The sequence below is a fragment of the Anarhichas minor genome, unplaced genomic scaffold (genome assembly GCF_050575085.1).
Source record: "Anarhichas minor isolate MPS153535 unplaced genomic scaffold, ASM5057508v1 ptg000079l, whole genome shotgun sequence".
Lineage (NCBI taxonomy): Eukaryota > Metazoa > Chordata > Actinopteri > Perciformes > Anarhichadidae > Anarhichas > Anarhichas minor.
In genome coordinates, this window is record NW_027466525.1 from 2,282,501 (window position 1) to 2,304,069 (window position 21,569).

Consider the following 21,569-nt stretch of genomic DNA (forward strand, 5'->3'; position numbering starts at 1 on the left):
GTGTGTGTGTGTGTGTGTGTGTCCTTGTGGGAACCAATTTCAGTTTTAGAGTGAGGACATTTTGTCCAGCCCGCCCGCCTTCAGCACAGACGTGTTAAGGTTAGAACTAGAGCTGCAGACTCGGACTTGATTTGAATTACTCAAGACTCGACTTGGACATCTCCCGAATGACTTGAGACCTGATTTGGACTTGTCTTAAATTAGTTGAGACTTTTCACAAATGACTTGCGATGTCGCTTAGACATCTGTCAAACGTCGTAAAACTTGACTTGAACATTCCTTGGATGACTTGAGACTTCAGAGCATGAAACATCTTGTATAACTTGGGACTTGACTTGGACTTGTCTTGAATCATTTGAGATGTGACTAAAAATTGACTTGATTTGAACTTGTCTGGAGTGATTTGAGACTGGAGAACTTGATACCTGAGACTTGTCTCATATGATTAAATTACTTGAGACTTGATTTAAAATTGTCTTGACTGACTTGAGACTTGACTTGGACTTGTCTCAAACGACTTGAGACTCGACCCGACACTTGCTCTGCTAGACTTGAGACTCGACTTGACGAGGGTCCTCACAAGTAGAAGTATAAATATGTGTGTGTGTGTGTGTGTGACGGTGAGCATGGGAAGCTGACAGATGCTTTGAGCATGTATGAATGTAAGTGTGCATATATGTGTGTGTGCTCTATTGTGCCAGCTCAGCATCCTGAATTGAACAAAAAGCTCTTTTGAGCAGATCTAAAATACGTGTAGGAGGTGTGTGTGTGTGTGTGTGTGTGTGTGGCTGCGTATGATTATGAGGAGTTCATGCCTCTATGTCCATTTGAAAGTATTGTATTTGCATGTGTTGGTATGTTGTTCATGTATTTTTCACTGTTCATATTCTGTGCATGTGTAAGTGTTATTTATTTTCAGGTGTGAGCATGTGTGTGTGTGTGTTCAGTTGGAAACAGCGAAGCGTCTCTGGAGGCAGGAAACATGCAGAAGCAGCAGACCGGTACCTGATGTTTGACCGTCATGAGTTATGTGCTGTGAAGGCGATTTTCTAACAGTAGAGCAGCTGTCGACTCTGGAGATCGTAAAACTCAGTCACATCAACACATTTTAAACCACAGAGGCACATCGCTGACCTATCTATCTATCTATCTATCTATCTATCTATCTATCTATCCATCCATCTATATATCTATCTATCCATCTATATATCCATCCATCTATCTATCTATCTATCTATCCATCCATCTATATATCTATCTATCTATCCATCCATCTATATATCTATCCATCCATCCATCTATCTATCTATCTATCTATCTATCTATCCATCCATCTATATATCTATCTATCTATCCATCCATCTATCCATCTATCCATCCATCCATCTATCTATCTATCCATCTATCCATCCATCCATCCATCCATCCATCTATCTATCTATCTATCTATCCATCCATCCATCCATCTATCTATCTATTTATCCATCTATCCATCTATCTATCTATCCATCCATCTATATATCTATCCATCCATCCATCCATCTATCCATCTATCTATCATTTTGATCCACATACTGTGGAGTTGTTGTCATGTAACCTAAGTTTGGCATTGTGGTCATGTGATAACAGCATCACATAAACTGGAATAAGTGAAAGAATTTATCTTTGAATATAATCTTTTAAAACAACATTTTGATGCTGGTTGTTGGAATAAAAATAAAAGGTTGACTTCATAATGTGGTAGTAAACCTTAACCTGAGTGTGTACGTGTAAGCAGGGAGGCACATTTATGACAAGGATGTAAGAAGCTGCGTTCAAAGCCATGCAGAGTGTCGGAGTTCACGGGGGGATAAAAGGGGGAGGCGACGCTGAGGAAAACACAGGATCCACAGAGGTCATGTTAAAAAGGTTTATTTCAACAACTGTCTGAATCTCGTTTGTTTATTCTCTGTTCAAAGTCCCAAAAAAGTACAAAAAAAACAACAAAAAAACAAGTACATCAAAGGATTAGAAATCACATCAATGAAAACCAAGACACATTGTGTTGCTTCTTTTGAAATCAATCCAAGGAAATTTTTTTTCTCCAATATTTATACATACTCACTGGATTAGTCAGACAAACATCAAAACCTCTCAGTAGCTTTATCTTTTTCTTCTTCTTTTTTTTACAATGACGTTTTACGTACGTTTTAAACTTCTGTATGATTTCTTTCTTTTTACAAAATACACCAATGCAGGCAGGGGAAGGTGTGTGTGTGTGTGTGTGTCTGTGTGTATACATATACGCATGTCTATGTTTTCATCTTTTCACTGTATGTGTGTGCTTCTAATGTGCATTTGTTTGTGTGTGCGCAGGTAAGAGAGATAAGGGAGAGTAGAGCGACAGCAACAAGGGGGGGAGGGGCTGCGAAACAAGGGGTGTGAGTGGATGTTAGAGGAGGTTGCAGGGCGGCGGCGGGGTGAGGTTTGGTGGGAGGGTGTTTACTCTCAGCAGGGGGCGGTAGCGGCGGCGGCGGTGGTGGTGGTGGTGGTGGTGTACGTTTTTTTTGCAGCAGCCCGGGGCCGCTTGGTGGCAGTGTTGCCGTGTTGGAGACGGTTGCAGACCAGGGTTGGTTGGCTGGTACGTTGGCAGGCTGGTTGGTTGGTTGGTTGGTTGACCCGTTAGGCGCACCCGGCAGCGGACGGACGGACGGAGGGCGGGGAGGGGTTTGGGGAGCTCCCGTTGCCGGCGCACCTTTGTCGTTTTCAGTGTCGTGTTGTCAGGTTGCTGGGGTTGTTTTGTTTTGTTTTCACATCATGTTGTTCTGCAGTGAGTTTACCTCCGAGGAGTTCTCCTCGCCCAGGACCTTGTGGTTCTCGTGTTTGGGGGTCAGGGAGTTGTGGATGTTGAGGGAGTCGTCCTCCTTGGGCTGGGCCTTCACCGGGTCCTCCAGCTTGTTCTGGGAATTAGGATCGTCCTACCCAGAGAGGGGTGGAGGGGCAGGGGGCAGAAAGTACAGTTAGAACCACAACAACCACTTTCATGTTCAGGTGCAACTTTGAACCTGCCAATTGGTGGAAAACTTTACTTTTGAATATTTTTTTAAGCCTCTGTAGGGAACTCTGGCCAACCATTCCCATGGATTATCTCAAAGACTACGTTCATCTTTGTTAAAGGCAACAAAAAACAGCCTTTTTTTTATAGGAATTACATCCATATTGGACGATTCTGCACCTCACAGTTTACGTCCAATCCCAACATTCAATGCCTGTTCAGGAAGTAGTCTGTCCTTAATGTAGAGAGGCAGAAGGTAAAGATGTGTGGTGCATCTGGTTTTCATACAGAAGACCAAAGTTCACATCCTGTCACAGACCTGCAATCTGTATTTGTCCTATTATCAACGATGCTTCTCTGACTGTAACCAAGTTATTTACTGAACCATTGTTAAATTACAGTTCTTTTCCCTGATCATAACCCAACCTTAGTTGCCATGTGCAGATATTAAAAATGTTAGCATTGGACATAAACGTCGTTGTCACTGAATGTAATCGGAAGTGTTTTGCAGAATCGCCCAACATCGACGTTCTTATCCTGTGATTTGTTTGAAGAAAACGAAGATGAACTTTGGCTCAATATGCTTCTAAAGAATCCCAGAGCTTTGGATTTGTCTTTTATTTCATGCACTTCCACCTTCATGCTTTAAAGAACCACACCAGTGTCTATGCAAGTTTTATGCTGCGTTCCAGACAACTCAGAGGTCGAAATTTTCTCTAAAAACAACAACATTGCGACGGCCATAATCCAAGATGGCAACAGCGAAATCGCCGAACCCGAAGCTATGGGGGATGTCACGATGACTACGTCCACTTCTTGTATACAGTCTATGGTTGCAAGCTTTCGTAGGAAAAACACACGAAAAATGAGGAGTAACTTTTCGTAAGATATCATACGAACCGTGCTTCAGTTTCTGGGTCCTGGTATTGTGATGGCTCACTTTAATGGGACGCTTTGATAGGATAGAGCTATCGCTAATGTTATTAGTAACACCTGTGCTTTTTATTCTTTGACAAATCTAAATACCTGCTGTGAAAAAGACCATAGATGCTAATAGATTTCAAAATTGTATAAAAAAGAACAGAAACTTAAGAGTACCTGGAATGGTTTCTAAAAACAGCAGCATTGTTTAAAGATGTAAATTGATTTGTAGAAAAGGCACTAAAACTCTGGTATGATCCTTTAGAGACTGCAAGAATGCAAGAAAAATACCATCAAATATTCAACTAAATCAAATTGCAGCTTTCGCATTGTTACTTCAAGCAAAACCAGCTTCGGTAGCAGCCATTTCAGTGGTTTGGATGCTCCACTGTTTCATGCTCGACTGGCATGTTACGTTTGGTTGAGGAGACAGTGAGGTGAGCTGCATGAGCGACATACCCCCCCCCCCCCATCGCTCCTCTTTCAGGCAACCCAGGAAGCGCATGCACATCCACATGCAAGACCCTTAAAATATGCCCCCCCGCGTACAGTAATGATCGCTCATGCAGAACTCCCCGTCTCCTCCTGCTTCACCTCCTCCTCGAATTCATCTTCCCAAAACAAAAGCAAAGAGAGAAATAAACTCTCCACCCTGGGTACCACCGTCATACACACCCAAGCAGTCGCTGGGGGGGGGGGGGGGGGGGGGGGGGGGGGGGGGTACAAAAATAAAAAAATGCGAAATATTTTTTTTTAGCTCAATCTAATCCATCTGAATTTAATTAAGGTCAGAGGGAAGAAATTGATTGCGGAGTCCATTTCAGCTCGGTTTTTCCAGCCTCTTATCTCCATTAATATTGCATGGCATCATCGACCCGAGGCATCCTGGGGCGCCCGTCACACACACCCCTTTACGGAGATGAACACACAAGCTGAGTGTGGCGAGATGGACACATTCATTCGGACACACACACACACACACCCTGAGGCCTGTGCCATTAACTAAACACACCCTAATTGAATGTTTGCGTTTGAATACAAAGGCACTTTGGGAAAGGAAGAGCAGTGAGAGCATTTACCCGCTGGCTGCTGACCTAGATAGTAACTTCAGGCAGGACGTGTGGATACGTCACTTCCATGGTTATGGGATAGGGGCCCTCTGTCCTCCCGTCAGCGTGAAACTGGAAAATGTTTTTCGTTTGTTGGATTTCATCGTTGTGCATGGGTGGAGGGTGGGTGGGGGGAGGGGCGGGCGAGCAGTGGGTGGGAGGCACAGAGTCACGAGGACTTTAGAGCGGGTGTCATTTCGAAGGGGAGCAGGAACAGATATAAAACAGGGTTTTGATGATGATGATGATGATGGAGGCACACGGACAGTTCCTAATGTCCTTTTGTCTTTTAGTGGGCTGGTAAGAGTGGATTTGCTATGAAGGAATACTTCACAAAATTATCATCTGTATATCAATTACTCGACGACCCGCGTTACCTTGAATTCTTGAGGAAAACTTTTGTATTCCTCTCAACGATGAACCAAGAGTCAAAAAACTGAGAAACAAGTCTTGTGAAGTATAATCCAAGTCTCATTCATCCAATCATATGCTCAGTTCTTCACAAACACATGCATCTTAGCTACAATCTTACTATTTAAAACACTTGCGATCAGTAGTGAGACTGTTTATGTGAAAGCAACGGCCGCAGACGCTTAAACGCATGTTATTATCGGGGGAAAAATGGATTCAAGCAGATGTTAAGATCTTGCTGTTGCTTTGCTCTAAGATGAAGAGGGGGAACATATATATGTAGTTCATCGCTAATATTAACAATGTTTTTCTAGTGATGCATCTCGGTGTGATCGGGGCCCAAGGTTGTTGCAAAAATGTGTGTGTTTGTGAAGCAGTGACTACGACTGGATGCCTGACACTTGGGTTATACTGCACTGAGTTGTGTGAGAGTTTATAATCTGATGTTTTAATAAAGTTTTGCTACAAACGCAGCCTCCATTTGCTTCATTTCATCAAGACTTTCCTACTTTTTCTATTTCTTCGTTTGGCCATGTGAGAAATGTTTTCTTCAGGAATGCAGAACGAGGAATTAATCCACAAATGGTGATTTTGTGGGTGAAGTATTCCTTTAAGGTGTTTTGTGACCAATAATTCAGCACAAGGAAATACATTTAATATAAACCCACTGGTAGAATTATCATCACTGTTGCACTTCTTTCTGAGAGGAGGTTCTGTTCAGAGACACAACAGAAGCTTTTGGAATTTATACCAGATGTGAAAATACGTTTGCAATCTGTTAGCCCCCATATGTAGATCTTTTGTTTATATGTGATTAAAGCATCTATCAGATAACTGTGAGGGGATATGTTAGTGTTTTTAGAAACATTACCAGTGGTGTGTGTGTGTCTGGTTGGATTCAAAGTGCAGGCTGGAGTTCTGAGAGTCAGTAATCTTCTCTCTTTGCTGCTGATTAAATATATTTGGGGGCGACCGTGGCTCACTGGGTTAAGAGGGTTGTCTGGGAACCGGAAGGTCAACGGTTCCTCGACTGGGACGTGTCACGTGTTGTAGTGTACCTGAGCAATACACTGAACCCCAGGCTCCCTGGGCGCCTGTCATTGGCAGCCCACTGCTCCCTAAATATACAGGGATGGGTCAAATGCAGAGACAAATTTCCCCCTTAAAGGGATCAATATAGTATAATTAAAAAATATATATATATATATATATTTTGAATTTACATTGTTTGTGAGTCAGTACACCTGTGTGTCTGTTAGCTTTAGTCTTTTTCATGCTCATGCATAAACTTCATATTAAAATATTTGTATAGGTATGTGTGTGTGTGTGTGTGTGTGAGAGAGAGTTAATATTAGCCCGCCTGCGCTGCTCTGTGTTTACATACTTGTTTGTGATTTGTTTGTGTTTACTCGCTGGTTCTTTCCTCTGAGTATATGCAGCATAGTGTCTACATTTGTGTGTTTGCATTTCATCTGCATGTTTGTGTTCGTGTGGAGGGGCAGAGGAATAAGGAGACGAGTAGGACCGGTCAGAACTTGAAGGTCTTGAACTCGTGTCTGTGTGTGTGTGACTGGCACAAACTGGATCAGCATGTTTTCTGACACAGCACTCAAACTGGGAGTTTATACGAGGACACTCCTCTGTGAATTGCTCCATCGCACGATGTGCGTTTCCAGAGTGTATTATTGTAATACATTGCAATCCCTCCTCTGAATACTCTGCAACGTGAAGGTTGTTCCTCTGGAAAGTCTTCTTCGAACAAAGCGTTACATTTCCACTGCAGTAAAAGTAGTTTTGTTTGCTTGGAAAACATCGATAGCAACAGAGCTGCTCATGCTAACTGCCTTGTGTTTCATTTAGTATTGATGAAACACAATTCCATTTCAGCGTTTTGCCACAGAGGAAACCGTGTGGCTGGACTCTGCTGGATTTACTGCGGAGGGATGACTGAGGACAAGAGGGTTCAACCTACCGCAGTGAATGAAACGCAAAGTGTTCTGAAACTGCAGGGAAACAGAAGTGCTTTTTGTGTTATTGTTCGGAAATGACTGCCGTGAGTGTGTGTGTGTGCATGTGTTTTTTTTTTGTGTATGGTTCAATTTCTATGTAAATGCAGCTTTTTGTGTGTGTGTGTGTGTGTGTGTGTGTGTGTGTGTGTGTCTGATACGTCGTCTGTCTGGATTTAAATCAAGGTCCTCATAAGTTCAGCAGTTTCGTGCAGTTTTTTAAAAATGTCTGTTTGTGATTGGATTTTGATTTGACCACATGATCTTCATTAATGTGTTTTAAAGGGTGATTCAATGATTTTTAACTCGGCTTACAAGTAACTGTGTTTTTTTGTGTGACAGACAGCTGACCGGTTGCACTGAAAACGCAACTTGAGTCATTCCAGGTTCATTTTACCCATTTTTTAACCAACCAATCATAGTTGAGAAGTCTCCGACGCAGCTGTCAATCAATGCTCGGGGAGCTCATGAACTCCAATCAAACTGCCAAACTCGGCAGCCCCGATCGAACATGAATCAAGACTCTGTTTCTCTGGCCTGTTTCTTGGCTCAAGTGTTTTCAGAAACATATTTTAGTGAACTGTTGAAAAGAGTCGAGCCAAAAAAAAGCGACGCCCACCGACTTGAGCAAACTTTCTCATTTCACGGCTACATTTATGTTTCTGAAAACATTTCAGGCCGAGAAATAAGTGATGCAGTATTGATCCATATGTGATTAGATGCCTATTTTGATTAGAGTTCAGAAGAGTTTTTCTTCAGGGGCGGTACTAAAGCACTAAAATGAGGCAGAAGAACGTCGACAACGATATCTTTTCACAGATTTTCAGTCTCATGTACCACTGTGAGGATATAGTGACAGTTTGAGAAAATATGATAGATGATAGATTACCGACTGTAGCTTTAACTGGTGCTCATAGTCTATATGGTGCTCTTTCTATATGTTCACTAAAGGTGTTGGTAAACCTTATTTCAAACGTTTAGTAAATGAATGCGAGTGTGTGGATCTGTCTCTTATCATGTTTTCCTGACTTTTGATACGTTTTTTTATTTATTTATTTTGGTGGGAGGGGGTACGACTCAGATGGGTCCACTGAGAGTTGAGAGAGGGTGATTGACAGGGCCACAGTAACAATGAGAGAGCTGTTTGGGTAGGTGAGAGAAGGGGGAAGGAGGGGGCGGGACTATCTGACATTTGGGATTTGGTCTTACCTCGCAGTCGGACTCCTCTTTGGTCTTACACTCCCAGGTGTATCTGCTCATGGTTTTCTGAGGGGAGGGGGATGGGGCAAAGGGTTATACTCCTCAAAACCATACAAGGCATCCTCAGAGAAAGACAGGACAGAGAGAGAGAGAGAGAGAGAGAGCGAGGACGAGGACAGAGATCGAAGTGGGAGACGATACGGAGAATTTAGGTAGCGAGAAAGAGGAGGCGGACAGAAAGAGGTAGAAGCAGACAGATAAAATAGACAAGAGAGAGATCGAGTGTTGGAGACCAAACTAGACTTCCTCTCAGACGTCAGCTGATATTCCCAGCTGGCTACAGACTCTCTGAATGTGGACACCGACTCTGTTCAAACACAGACTCTCTGGTGCTGGTATTCCGTATTAGCACAGTAAATACAGGTGTGGATAATTCTGGATGAGGTTCACCACCGTCTTGACACACACACTGGGCTATTAGTTTGGAAGGGAATTGAGGTTATTTTTGATTTATTGGAGGGTGTGTTTTTTTAGGGGGGAACGGGAGTTGGTATGGTTTTTGGTTTGGGGAAACCTACTGAATGTCTAAAGTGAGTTTTGTAGGTGGTTTGAACATGTATTAGAAAAGTAAACCCGGGCTGAATAGTAGTCGAAAATCTTTCATTCTGTTTGTTTTATAACGCGTAAGAAAGAGTTTACACCAAAGTGATGTCTTTCCTCTGACTGTCTTAACTAATTCATCACTAGGGTTGGGGTTTGATACCATTTTGTCCAATTTGAGTCAATCTGCTTATCAAATTGGAATCCCTTCTCCAATCTATTTAGGTTTAGCTTTCAACATTTGTTGTAAGATCGTTAATCTCTAATGTTGTGGAAACACTTCAGATCGGTAAACAAACACCTTACTTTTCATGGACCACTTGCTCCGGATGCTGGAGGCCCAGATTCTTCTCTATAAGGCTCTAAATATTAGCCAATTAGAGAATTTAGATTACAGAAATGTATGTGACAAGAGGAGACGCAGAGTGGTGCGCCAGACACAACACATCGGTAAATAAAGAAGACAAAAGCCGAATTTCATTTTTATATTTTAAAAAGTTACACAAGGAATCAATGTTAACCGGTTACGGCTAATATGTATATCGTATATATATGACCGCTGAAAGTTAGAAATGAGCACACAGCTACACTAATGTTCTGTACATTGCTTAGTAGATTTTGAAAAACTGAAACCAGATCCAAAATACAACCTGGTATCAGAACCCAACCCTGTTTGTTAGTTAAAGGTACCCGGTGCAGTTTTCGTGTAACAAACAAACTTAAGTTCTCATTCACAGAGTGTGTACTTGATACCCAACAAACACACTGAGTGTATTTCCTTCCTCATAAAACATTTGCAAAGCTACATTGTTTGCAAGCTTGCCGTCTTCTTCTCTGCCTTTTCTGCCGCATTGCTACGTTTCTTGGCACATTACTGCCACCAGCGGTTAATCAGATGTGCATCCCGCGTGCTTGACTTCACCAGAGTAGCTTTAAGTGTGCTGAAACAAACCAAAAGTATTTACAATTACTATTCAGTCCAGTGGATGAGTCGGGATTTTTTTTGGGGGGGGGGGGGGGGGGGTTGTGACAGGTGGTGTTGAGTTAGGAAGTTGACTTTTATTTTTTAGATATTGTTAGGAGGTGATGATGGATGTTGTTTTTGTTTTAAATGACTCTTGGGATGTCTTGTCTCTCAGAGTAGTGAAATGGTATTTGGTAGTGGTTACAATGAGTGGGTGAGACCTCTAAAAGAAATGAAAATGTCGGAAACTGTTGAGCTAGCATGAAATAAAATGAGAGTTACAGAGAAACGACTAGGTGCTGTAGCGTCACAAGTGAGCAGAACTACTGATGGAGTTGTTAGAGGGTGGTACCACATCCTAAAAACACTGGAAAACAAATCAAAAACAAAACTCGACCTCAGTTGTAGCACTAGAACTACCCATGCTGCTACAACGATAGCATAGCCGCTACTAGCTACCCATGCTTCAGTTAGTGAGGCACCTGTCGGCTCTCTGCTGGGGGGGCAGAGAGGGGTGTTGCATCTCAGATGTTTATCCTGATAACCCCGACCATTTCTCACAAATATCCCACACCTTTAGCTTACCTGTTTGTGGCACCCATCCTTCCCCTGTCTCCCCCCCCCAGAAGCAAACAAACAGAATGAATCATGTTCGTCCAGTCCCCCCCCCCCCCCACCCATTTTCAGGATAAACAAGTAAAGCAGACATTTAGTCATAAGTACAGATTTGCAAACAAATAGCGAAGCGCAGCTGCAGCGGCTGACATGACCACCGGGGGAGCGCATGTCAGCGACAGAGCAGGAAGGCCATGACACACCGATGCAAGAGGTGATCAGAGAGAGAGAGCAGGTTAGAAAGAGACGGGGTGGGGAGGGGTCGCAGCGAAGGATTGTGGGAGTTTTTCTCTCACCAGGACGGTTTGTTAGCTTCACTGTGAGAACCGTCCATGAACGCTCAGTCTGCACGGTTTCAGGGGGGAATTTAACCTCTAACCATGACTGTGTTAGTACCCTGTTGGTACTATCCTAATATAATACATAAGAATGAAAATATTTAAAGATTCATGGATTTAAAAAGTTCTATGATGGTATAAAAAACACAATCAAAATGTCTAAAATATTCTTCTTTGTGCATCCTGTAGTTGTGGATTCGCATTCGGCACTCGAGAAAACTCCCGCCATCCTTGGTCGCAAATCGACCCCCCCCGCCCACCCTCCCCCGTCTCCTTAGTGTTGCACACCTCGGAGTATCTGAGAATACTCATGCCCATGCATTAGGAGGGGGAGTCAGGGGGCACCGGGCAGGGTTTGCAGGGGGAGATGCAGAAAAAAGGGGTGAGAGAGAGAGGCGAGAACCACGTTACCTGACAGATAATGTTATCATAGTAAGCCAATGCACGGGCATGAGGGACGTTAGGAGGGGTGTCGCACAGTTTCCTTACATTTGGGTGGGAGCCCTCAGCGATGGTGGACAGCGAGAAATTATCATTGTGCTGCTCCGATGAAGGCCGGTACTTACTGCTGGGTGTCGGAGGATGGAGGGGGAGGTGATAGTGGGGAACGGGGGAGGAGGGGATGTGGAGACGAAGATGGGTGAAAGGTGGAGGAGAATACAAAATGATGTGGGGAAAAAGAGTTTGAAGAAAGAGATTGTGGGAGAACGGAGGAGGAGAAAGAGGAGAGTTTGAAGAGGTCGGAAAAAAAGGAAAGAAATGTGGAGAATTTAAGAAGAAGAGAGATGTTTGGAAATTTAGAGAGAAGGAAGGAGGTTGGAGATGAAAATGTAAGATAAGAAGAATAAAGGGCATTAAGGAGAGCGAGACAAAGAAGATGGAAAACAGGGGATTGGATAAGAAAAGAGACAAGCCAAGGGAAGAAAAGAGGAGGGTAAAGAGAGTCCAGATAATAAGAGTGCAAGACAGTTTGAGGATTTGAAAAGAATCCAAGAGGAGGAAAAGAAAAGGAGGAAGAAGAGACGTACATGACATTTACAGGAGGTGATTCACAAGGTGAGAGGTGGAGAAAAGACAGTCGCGCAAAAAAATCCAACAAGAGAAAAGACGAAGAGACGAAAACAGACAAGTGGGGAGACGGTGAAACAAAATGGAACAAGAAAAAAGGAGAAAAGAGAGGACAAGCGGGGCAAGAGAAAGGACAGATTTAGGGGAAAAGATTACATTATTGAAGAAAAGACAGACAGAAGGAAAAAATAAAGAAAGGAGGGGGGGGGGGGGGGGAGAAAAAAGCAAGAAAGCAGCATTAGTTATAGAAGTAAAAAAATAAAACATCGTATCTGTGATGCAACATATTTGAGAATAAAACTACCATCAGATTTAGGTTACCCGGTCCTCACTCGAGTCATAGAGGCTAAACTTTGACTCACATTTGACTCACTATTGTTGTAACAGGGAGACAAAAACTGACTCTATTTCTATTTTTAAAAACACACAGGTCTTGATTCTTGTTCGCTCGGCTGACGATATTGATGCAAATGATCATGTTCATTTTTAGATTGTTGCAAACAAACTAACCCCACACTTTCCTCTTAAACCTCACAGTGTTGACAGATTATTGAGAAAATGTCTCTTATCATATATGCACAGAACAAGAATAATATGTGATAATATTTTGCCGTCTGCACACACAAAAACATCCACCGCTTTTAAGCATTTTTGGTTTATGGAACGCTGAACCAGATGACGTTAAAACACAAAACTTTGGCAGAAAAAAAATCTCTCCAACTCTGCAATGTATTAGTTTTTGTATTGCACATCTTTGCCTTGTTTTCCACTTAATATCAACTGAGAATTTGTGCATGATTTATTAGTATGTTGTGTTTTTTCCTGTTTGTTTAGTGTTGCACGTTTTAATTGCCACCCAGATATTTTTCCAACCATAGCAAACTATTTCTTTAAGTTTGGCTTTAAGATAACTGGATACCAAATAGCAACTTATCTGACTTATCGATCCATCCTTTAAGGTTCCTTACAAACACGTTCCATAAAATAAAAGGATGATAATCACATCCACTAGGCGAGAAACTACTTGTACTATTTTAAAACAGACGCAGACTTTCCTCTCATCTCCTCAGAGAAGCGGTAAACTTTGGGAGTTCCCCTTTGACTGAGTTAGACTGAACTCTTTGAATATCTCCCTCTTTCTTCTTCTTCTTCGTCTCTGACTTGTTGAAGGGAAGAGACGTTTGTCTCGGGGACCGAATGAAACGATAACTTTGACAAGAACATCACAGTTTTGTCTCCTCTCTCTCTCTCTCTCTCAAATCTTCCTTCTCATGGATGAAACGTCTGTCGTTCGCCCGGCACTCAAACCTTTACTCAAACGTCTCGCTGTGTCTCTGCCTCTCTTCACTCCCCGCCATATCCATAGTTAAAGAGGCCGCGATCTACTTCCTGCCAAAAAAACCCAACAGACTGGCTCTCTGATCTTGACGCAAGCGTCCATATTTATATTTCATGAACGTTGTGACAGGACAACCAAAGACGATGTAACGACGAGAGACAGAGATCATGTTCTCCCATCGACACTTGTGATCTCAGTGTTGAGCACCATACATCAGCTTTGGGCTCCTCACTCTCATTTTCAAATTGTTTATTTTTCATACAGGGCACCAACTCACAACAGAAGTTATCTTATCATATGTTTCATATGGAGCAGGTCTAGATCGTACTCTTTGATTTACAGAGACAAAACATTCCCCCGTGAACGAAGGTGGCAAAGAAAAACTCAACCTTCAACAGGAAGAAACCTCGAACTGAACCGGACTGTACGTGGGCAGCCAACCGCCTCGACCGATACCAGCTACTAAAAAACATCCGCTTCTGCCGAGTGAAGCCAACGCTGAAGTGTTTTAAAACTTCTCTCTACTGACCAGCAGGGGGCGACTCCTCTGGTTGTATAGAAGTCTATGAGAAAATGACTCTACTTCTCTCTTGATTTATTACCTCAGTAAACATTGTAAACATGAGTTTATGGTCTCAATCTCTAGTTCTAGTTCTAAAAGATTGATTGATGAATATCAGGAAGTTATTGGTTGAAAGTGGTTTGTACCAGCTTACAAAAGAACACTTTATATTTTGTTTGATAAGATGAAAAGATGATTGGATATTAATATGAAAATACAAAGAAACTGATAATTATTTTTGCAAATACTGTTAAATAGGTGCACAGAATGACCAATTTGTGACCTAAAAGGGTTAAAAAGGCATTTTTCATTTCATCTCGACAGCACGGTTATTAAAGTATTTTACCCTAAACTTAATGAAGTTCTCGCCCAAACCACAATGTTTTTTACAATCTTAACTGAGTACTTATTGTAACCTGAAAAACATAACCACGTTATTTATGTGTCTAAACCTGGAACCGAACCTCAACTACAGCGATGTCACAACAGAAAACGTCAGTAGGGGCGTTAGATTAAAATAAACACTTTGTGTGAAACGGACAAACGACATACCGAACATTTACCTAAAACAGATTCATGTCTTTACATTAACAGACAGATGGAGCCGGCGATGAAACAGATTCTGAATCGTCTCATAACAAAGACACCATTTCTTTTCTTCTCTCTCTCTCTCTCTCTTTGACCAGGATGTTGGGTCTGATCTCGACTGCGGCAGAGAAACACTGCGACTGCCATTAAACGCAGCAGATGGGGGAGTGTGGGAGTCTCATGTATTCATCAGCCGTCAGCAGACACACACACACACACACACACACACACACACACACACATACACACACACTCCTCTGAATGTGTCATGCTGAGAATTTGTTCCTCTATAACGACCCTCTTATTCCTCTTTCTCTCTTTTTTTCTTTCACTTTCTCTTCCCCTCTCTCCTCTCCTGCAACAGTTTCTCCCTCCCTCCCCCCTCCTCCCCTGTTTCATCCTGCCCTCCTTTTTTTTACCCCTCTCATCTGTCACCCTCCTCCTCCTTTCTCCTCTTCGATTTCTTTTAGCCGACCACTTGATGAGGCTGTGTTTTCTCTTTCATGCTGCACCCTGCCGCCACACACACACACACACACACACACACACACACACACACACACACACACACACACACACACACACACACACACACACACACACACACACCTCAGGTCGCACAGCTGTATGTAGGTCAACTCCACCTCCCCCTGTTTCTCCCTCCCTCCCCCCCCCCCCCCCCCCCTCCTGTTCAGACTGCCCTACTTTCAGCTGGATCCAGAGAACCAATGACATCACCCTTTTCTCCTCAAATATCTGCTCGCTAGGCTGCTACTGACTGCACCGCTCTTCCTCCTCGCCATCCCCCTCATCCTCATCCCTATCCGTAATCTCCTCCACCGTGACTAGCATGATAACCTTCCCCGTGGAGGTAAAAGTAGTCCCCGTGGTGGGTGGGATCTGGTCTGGAGAATTCAGTCCTTCCGTTGACATTTTGCATCCGAGGACGCTCGATCGCCGGGGCTGCTGCTCATCCGCGACAGCGCTGTTGCTAGGGAGACCAGCACTAAAACACGGGCACCGGCAAAGCAATGCCTTGCCAGTCGTCATTCATGAGGTTCTTTAATCTTAAAATGAGGCCTGAGGGATGAATATTATTTTAACATTTTATTAAGAAAAACATAAAGAAAATTGCGTTCTGGAGTTTTCCACCTCCACATTTTCCACTGCACAATATCTCCACCTTCTATCATCATTTACTGTAGGTGTATTTTTGAGCCCTAAAAGTTAGATGTGATTATTTGTATTCGAAACTGTAATAATGCGAAAAGATTAAGTTCCAATTGGATATCGATCAGATCAAAAGTAGAAGAAGGTGGCAGAGAGCAAAGGAAGACTAATAACATGTGAAGCTACATGTATCTCCTTGAACTCATTAAATGATGTGTGTGCCACCTCCGTGTACCTTTAAACATATTAGACAATCTTTCTGCAGATTTACGTGCCTCAAAAACACCAAAACAATGACTTGAGATGAGGTGGAGACTCCTTCTCTTGGGTCATCCTGAACTCCCACGCAGAGAACCGCTGGTCACCGAACTCCTAATATTAAGACTCTAAAGTGCAGGTAGAGAGAAAATATATGATTTCCTACTTTGTTTGAGGATTCATCTGAACCATGTTGGTTTGTGGTATGAGAAACATTGGCTAGAAGGGATTTAGAGCCCTTTAAAGGTCCTGTGTGTCCTAAACAATAATTACCTTTAATGCATCTAAAACATCTCTACAACCATTTCCTGGTCCTTCACACGGAGCCTCTTTTTCCTGAGAGTGTACACCAGCTTTTCTTCCTCTCCTCTCATCTGTTCTGTCATCTGGTTTTCTGCCGGCTGCTTGCCATCAGCTCTCCACGCCGCCGCCCCCTCCCTCCTTCCTCGTCTCCTCCTGCATTTCTCCATTGTCTTCCTCACTTGTTCGCCTCCTATTTGCAGCAGATCAATCCTCTCCCCTCTTCCTCCCTCAGACTGTTTCTATCTCTCTTCTTTGTCGTTTTCTTTAGCCTTTGGTTTATGTGATGGCTACAAAACTGGTGCACACAAATATGTCTGAGCTGATAGGTAACAGGTTCCATCTCTATCATATGTCTTGTCTGAAAGTGTAACTGTGGAAAGAAGTTGTTGATGTGGAAAATAATTGCTTTGTTCAGGGCACCGAGGACTCGTGTTTCTCTGCTCCTGTGGAGGACCCATGCCGGTGTTCAATCATCCTGCCTTTCTTGTTTAATGTCTCTCCAAGTCTCAGGCGTCCTCTGTTTATGAAATAATACTCAGCTGTGAGCTCCTGACATTTTAGAAAAAGTGTTGTCGAGACAAAATGAAAAAAAGGCTTTTTTAACACATAGATCACATCCTCGTTTATATTGTGTGCAAAACATTTGTATCTTTTCTTTCTGTAAAACAAAATATGAAATGTGCTTACAGAAGCTAGTACCAATTAAATCATGACATACATCCATTCAACTGGACTCTAAAGGTGACAATTTATATCCATTAATTTTTGGATTGCCAATGTGTTAACAGATTGCAACGTGACTTAAAAAGTGAGACTTTCTCAGTTGCCTATAACAGACTGTGGACTGATTTCTATTAGGACTCGGGACGGCAATGTGTGGCCCCCAAGTTTTTATGCCTCTCTTCAGCTCCTAACTTTAACCTAAGCTAAGGTTAGCCAGCTAGCTGTAGCGTAGCCACTTAGCTACAGCACGTTGCTTCGTAACGCAACATGATTAAGTAATTTGCGAACGGTAAGCTAGTTAGTATCATGGAGCCAACAGTCCAAATAAAATAAAGGAAAGTAAGCGCACTATTGCTGACTGCAGTTCATTGAACGACCACCAGTGTCATTCATAACAGCGTTCCACGTTGTAGCATACCTTTTACCTTTTACCTAGTCTTCACACATATAAACACAGAATTCAAAGCTGCTCTTGGGAATATTTGGAAGACAACTGCTCTCTAATAAATAGAGAACAAACCAAACTGAGATGCTGTAGATCAGTGACTCCCAATTAAAGAAAAATATTTAAATTAGGTTGATTGCTTTTTGCTTGTAAACTACTGAATACTTTCCCCTCTGCAGAATTGCTGATGTATCCCTCAGGCTCTATACTTCTAATTCTGGCAGTTGGTATCTTAACTTTAGAGAGAAATTTAAATCTTCAGTGTGTCAGAGCGAGAAAAGATGGACTCTCCACAACAAGAGTCTGGCAGCCATCCACAGCATTGTTTTTCTCTTCAAATCTCAACCCTTCCAAAGAATAACAAGAGGAGGAAGAAGAGGAGGAAGAAGCCATGTTGGTCCAAGAGGTCTTTCACAGTAACAAACATTGATTTGTTATCTGCCCATTAGGCCCACTGCCTCATGCAGATCTGTCATTGTAAAATGTCACAGTCAGGTATCACATCAAATGACTGTGATATAGCAGCATGTTGCTGTAGTAGTGCCGCACCGAACTGTGATTTTACAGTAAAATACCCATCAGATTATTATAGCAGTATGCAGTTGTAGAATTACAGTATATTCATAGCTATAGCTATAGTTGGCCTTGCAGACTCAAATTTCCTGTGTGATATTTGATTTCACAATACAATTCAGTATTGGGAAAAATCACAGTTTATTAAGCATGTGACGTAATGATAGTGGGACTATTTCCCGTCTCTGAGACTTATTTATAGACATATTGACTGAATTTCTGTGAGTGTTTAAACCTGTTGGTTTGTCTGCTTTAGCCTTATTTTTTCCCTTATTATATATTCTGGCCCCTGTGCCTCTGTATCTTTGTATCTTTGTATCTTTATCAACCGGTCTGTCTCTGTCATTCTCTAAACTTGAACTCTCAACACAACTCAGGGCAGCCGTTTGGCCCAGAGGCAGCGGCACCGGCCTCAGAAACAAAACTTTCTCCTTCGATCTTTAACATTGAGGGAGTAACGTACCGCAGCCGAGACTCAAGCGTCTGCTGGGCGAAGGATAATAAATCTGCTGCGCCAGAATGCCCTTGAGCAAGGCACTAAAGATTTTACTTTTTTTATTTTTGTTTGATTGATCTTTTAAACTGAGACAAATGAATCCACTGAGCCTGCGGGACACGTCGTGCACACTAAGAGGAGATCTTGACAGATGGAGTTTCACTTGTGTTTGTGTATTTCTTCATTAAAACGTGCTACTTTATGGGGAAGAAAGATATTACATCTTTCTTTTTCTCTACGATCTGGTTAGGATTACTAAATATAAATCTAGGGAGTATGAGCCTAAAGTTTATCCCCCAAAATATAACGAAATACCCACATATTTTCTTTTTCTGTGTGAATGGGAGTGAATAAAGCTTCCTTTAAATGAGACACTCCTCCAATTAAATAAGGGAAGATGAAGAACTTCCAGTTTTTTATCCCTCAGCTCAGACTCACCTGCGCTTGCGCAGCTTCTTGTTCTCCGTCTTGAGCACGTGGAGCTTCTTGGCGAAGCAGACAACGATCATGAAGAGCAGCAGGACCACCAGAGCCGAGGCGCCCACGGCCAGACACATCACCTGGAACTCGGTCACCACCGACTCGCAGCGCGCACCCTTGTGCCAGATGTAATCCTGGACGTTACATCTGACAGAGAGACGGAAAGAGAGAAGAAGAAGAGGAGAAGATGGGAAAATGGTAGATGACAGAGGGAACGTTTTGAGAGGTGGGAAATAAAAAAGAACAAAAGAGGAAATGGTTAGTTGGATAAAACCACATCTTAGTGATCCCACAAAATGCTCGGACTCAGTGAATTGTGTGTCAGTTTCCACGTTCGTTGCTTGGCAACATCCATATATTTGTCTTTTAAGTATCATTTAACAGGCATGTTGGCTTCGAGCACCCCTCCGCATGTTTGTGAACATTCAGGATTTCCTCTCTGCTCCTGATTATATCGAAGTTGCTTTGGTGTGCAGTCGGCAAAAATAGCTCTAAAAACTGCACAACATGTTACATAAGTGCTATTGTGAAGTAATCGACCGCAGGCGTGTTAGCAGGATGGAAGAGTCGCTTTCAGGTTTTTGCAGGCTGCTTTATTCAAAGGGGACAGTATCATTTTGTGTGTCTGTCTGAGAAAGTTAAAATGAAAAAGAGCCCGGGGGCCCTTTTTCAGCAATACACACACTCGCTGTCACACACTCTGTCAAACATCATCATAAAAGACATTTGCACTCATAAGATCTTACACAATGCATATGGGCGTCCCATGTGTGGATGTAAATTACGGGCACATATGTGGACACGCACGCACACACACACACACACACACACACACACACACACGCACACACACACACACACACACACACACAGGTCGCCATCTGAGTCCCAGGCTCCCCCTTTCGAAGCCGTTTGGCAGAGTACGGTGTCCGCCCGGGGACAGAAAGGCAGATGGCTTTGCCTACAGACCGTTTGGCGTGCAAAACGGCAAATCTATTTCAGCGCTTAACGAGACCTTAAAGCTGTTTCACTGTCACATGAGTGGAAGATCGTGTCTCCATTAGAAATACTAGATTCATGTTGAGTAATTTAACACCCCCGGAAAATCTTCGTCTTTGCTGAGATCCGGTGTTACATTTTTTTTCTTAACACACACATATATAAACAAAGGTTCAAGTTAAAAAAACAAACTCAATTAGAGTTATTAGGGAAAAACGTTCCATAATTTTCCAATAGGGTTTAATCTAAATCATTTTATTTCCAGTCAACTCTTTGGCGACAGAAGCTGTATAATTACATTTATGTAATTTCTCATTCTTCAATGTTTTAAAAGATTGTTCTGCTATATATTTATACTTATTATAGGATCTTTACCACATGTCAATATTATATACTTTCATTTTGTCATAGAGGATTTTTGTGTGTGTTGTTTGGTAAAGAAAGTCTTGTGCTATTTTCCCCTTTTGGTTGCTTTTGACCACGGGGCTGTTAAAGTGGATGAACACCAACAGAGTAAAAATATCCAGAACTGCAAGAGGGAGGTTTTCAAGCATGAAGGAAACGCTGTTCGTTTTCTTATTCATGTATTTTTCATATACATCAGAGCACCCAGGGGTCATGAAACCAAAATGACCACAGCCGCTCTGAAGAGAACAGCTTTAATTAACGAATGACAAAGCAATTAACTGTCCTCCTCCCCTCTCTTTGTCCCACACGGACATCGCACCAACACACACACACACACACACACACACATACACACGACGAGGGAGCGTAAAGTGAACGGAGGTGTCGGGCCGCTCCGGCTACGCTCCCTACATGCTAAACAGCCTCCTTTTCACCGACCCGCTTCCTATCTCCTTCCTGAATCCTTGACGCTTTTTCATTCTGCCAGCTGAAGGGAAATCGCTGGCAACGAGCTGGGAGACATTTTGAGAGTGGGCATATGTGAGAAAAAGAGAGAGAGAGAGAGAGAGAGAGAGAGAGAGAGAGAGAGAGAGAGGGAGAGAAAGAGAGAAAGGGTCGATGCCCGATATCACATTTTCAAGGAGACTTCAATGCACTCAACCTCGGAGCAACTCTGCGCCCGCACAAAGAAGAAGAAGAGGTTTATGTAAGGCATAGATGGAGGGAGGGGGGGGGGGGGGGGGAGGGATGCAAATAGAGAGCGGGAGAGAGAAGTAAAAGGGATGCATGAATAAAATAAATAAAAAAGGCCGAGCGAGCGAGGATGTGCTGGTCGTCATGGCAACCCAGCTGAGCGGCAAAAAAAAAAACCCAGAGCAGATGCGGCGCCGACATGTCATTCCATCACACGTCCTCGCTCAGCCGTCCACGGGGACACAGTCTGGCTTTTTTCGCGGCTA

General features: G+C 42.8%; 1 protein-coding gene across 1 annotated transcript in view; it reads right to left on the minus strand.

Moving 5' to 3' along the window:
* Positions 1-2,788: 2,788 nt before the first annotated feature.
* The window catches only part of cspg5a (chondroitin sulfate proteoglycan 5a), a 46,313-nt gene continuing 27,532 nt past the window's right edge, over positions 2,789-21,569 (minus strand). Inside the window, exons 3-6 of the mRNA XM_076081226.1 lie at positions 19,162-19,350; positions 11,688-11,766; positions 8,691-8,747; positions 2,789-2,957 (exon numbers count right to left, since the gene is read on the minus strand). Of these exons, the coding sequence (XP_075937341.1) occupies positions 2,790-2,957; positions 8,691-8,747; positions 11,688-11,766; positions 19,162-19,350 (493 nt within the window). The 3' untranslated portion in view covers position 2,789. The remainder of the gene's footprint in view (positions 2,958-8,690; positions 8,748-11,687; positions 11,767-19,161; positions 19,351-21,569) is intronic.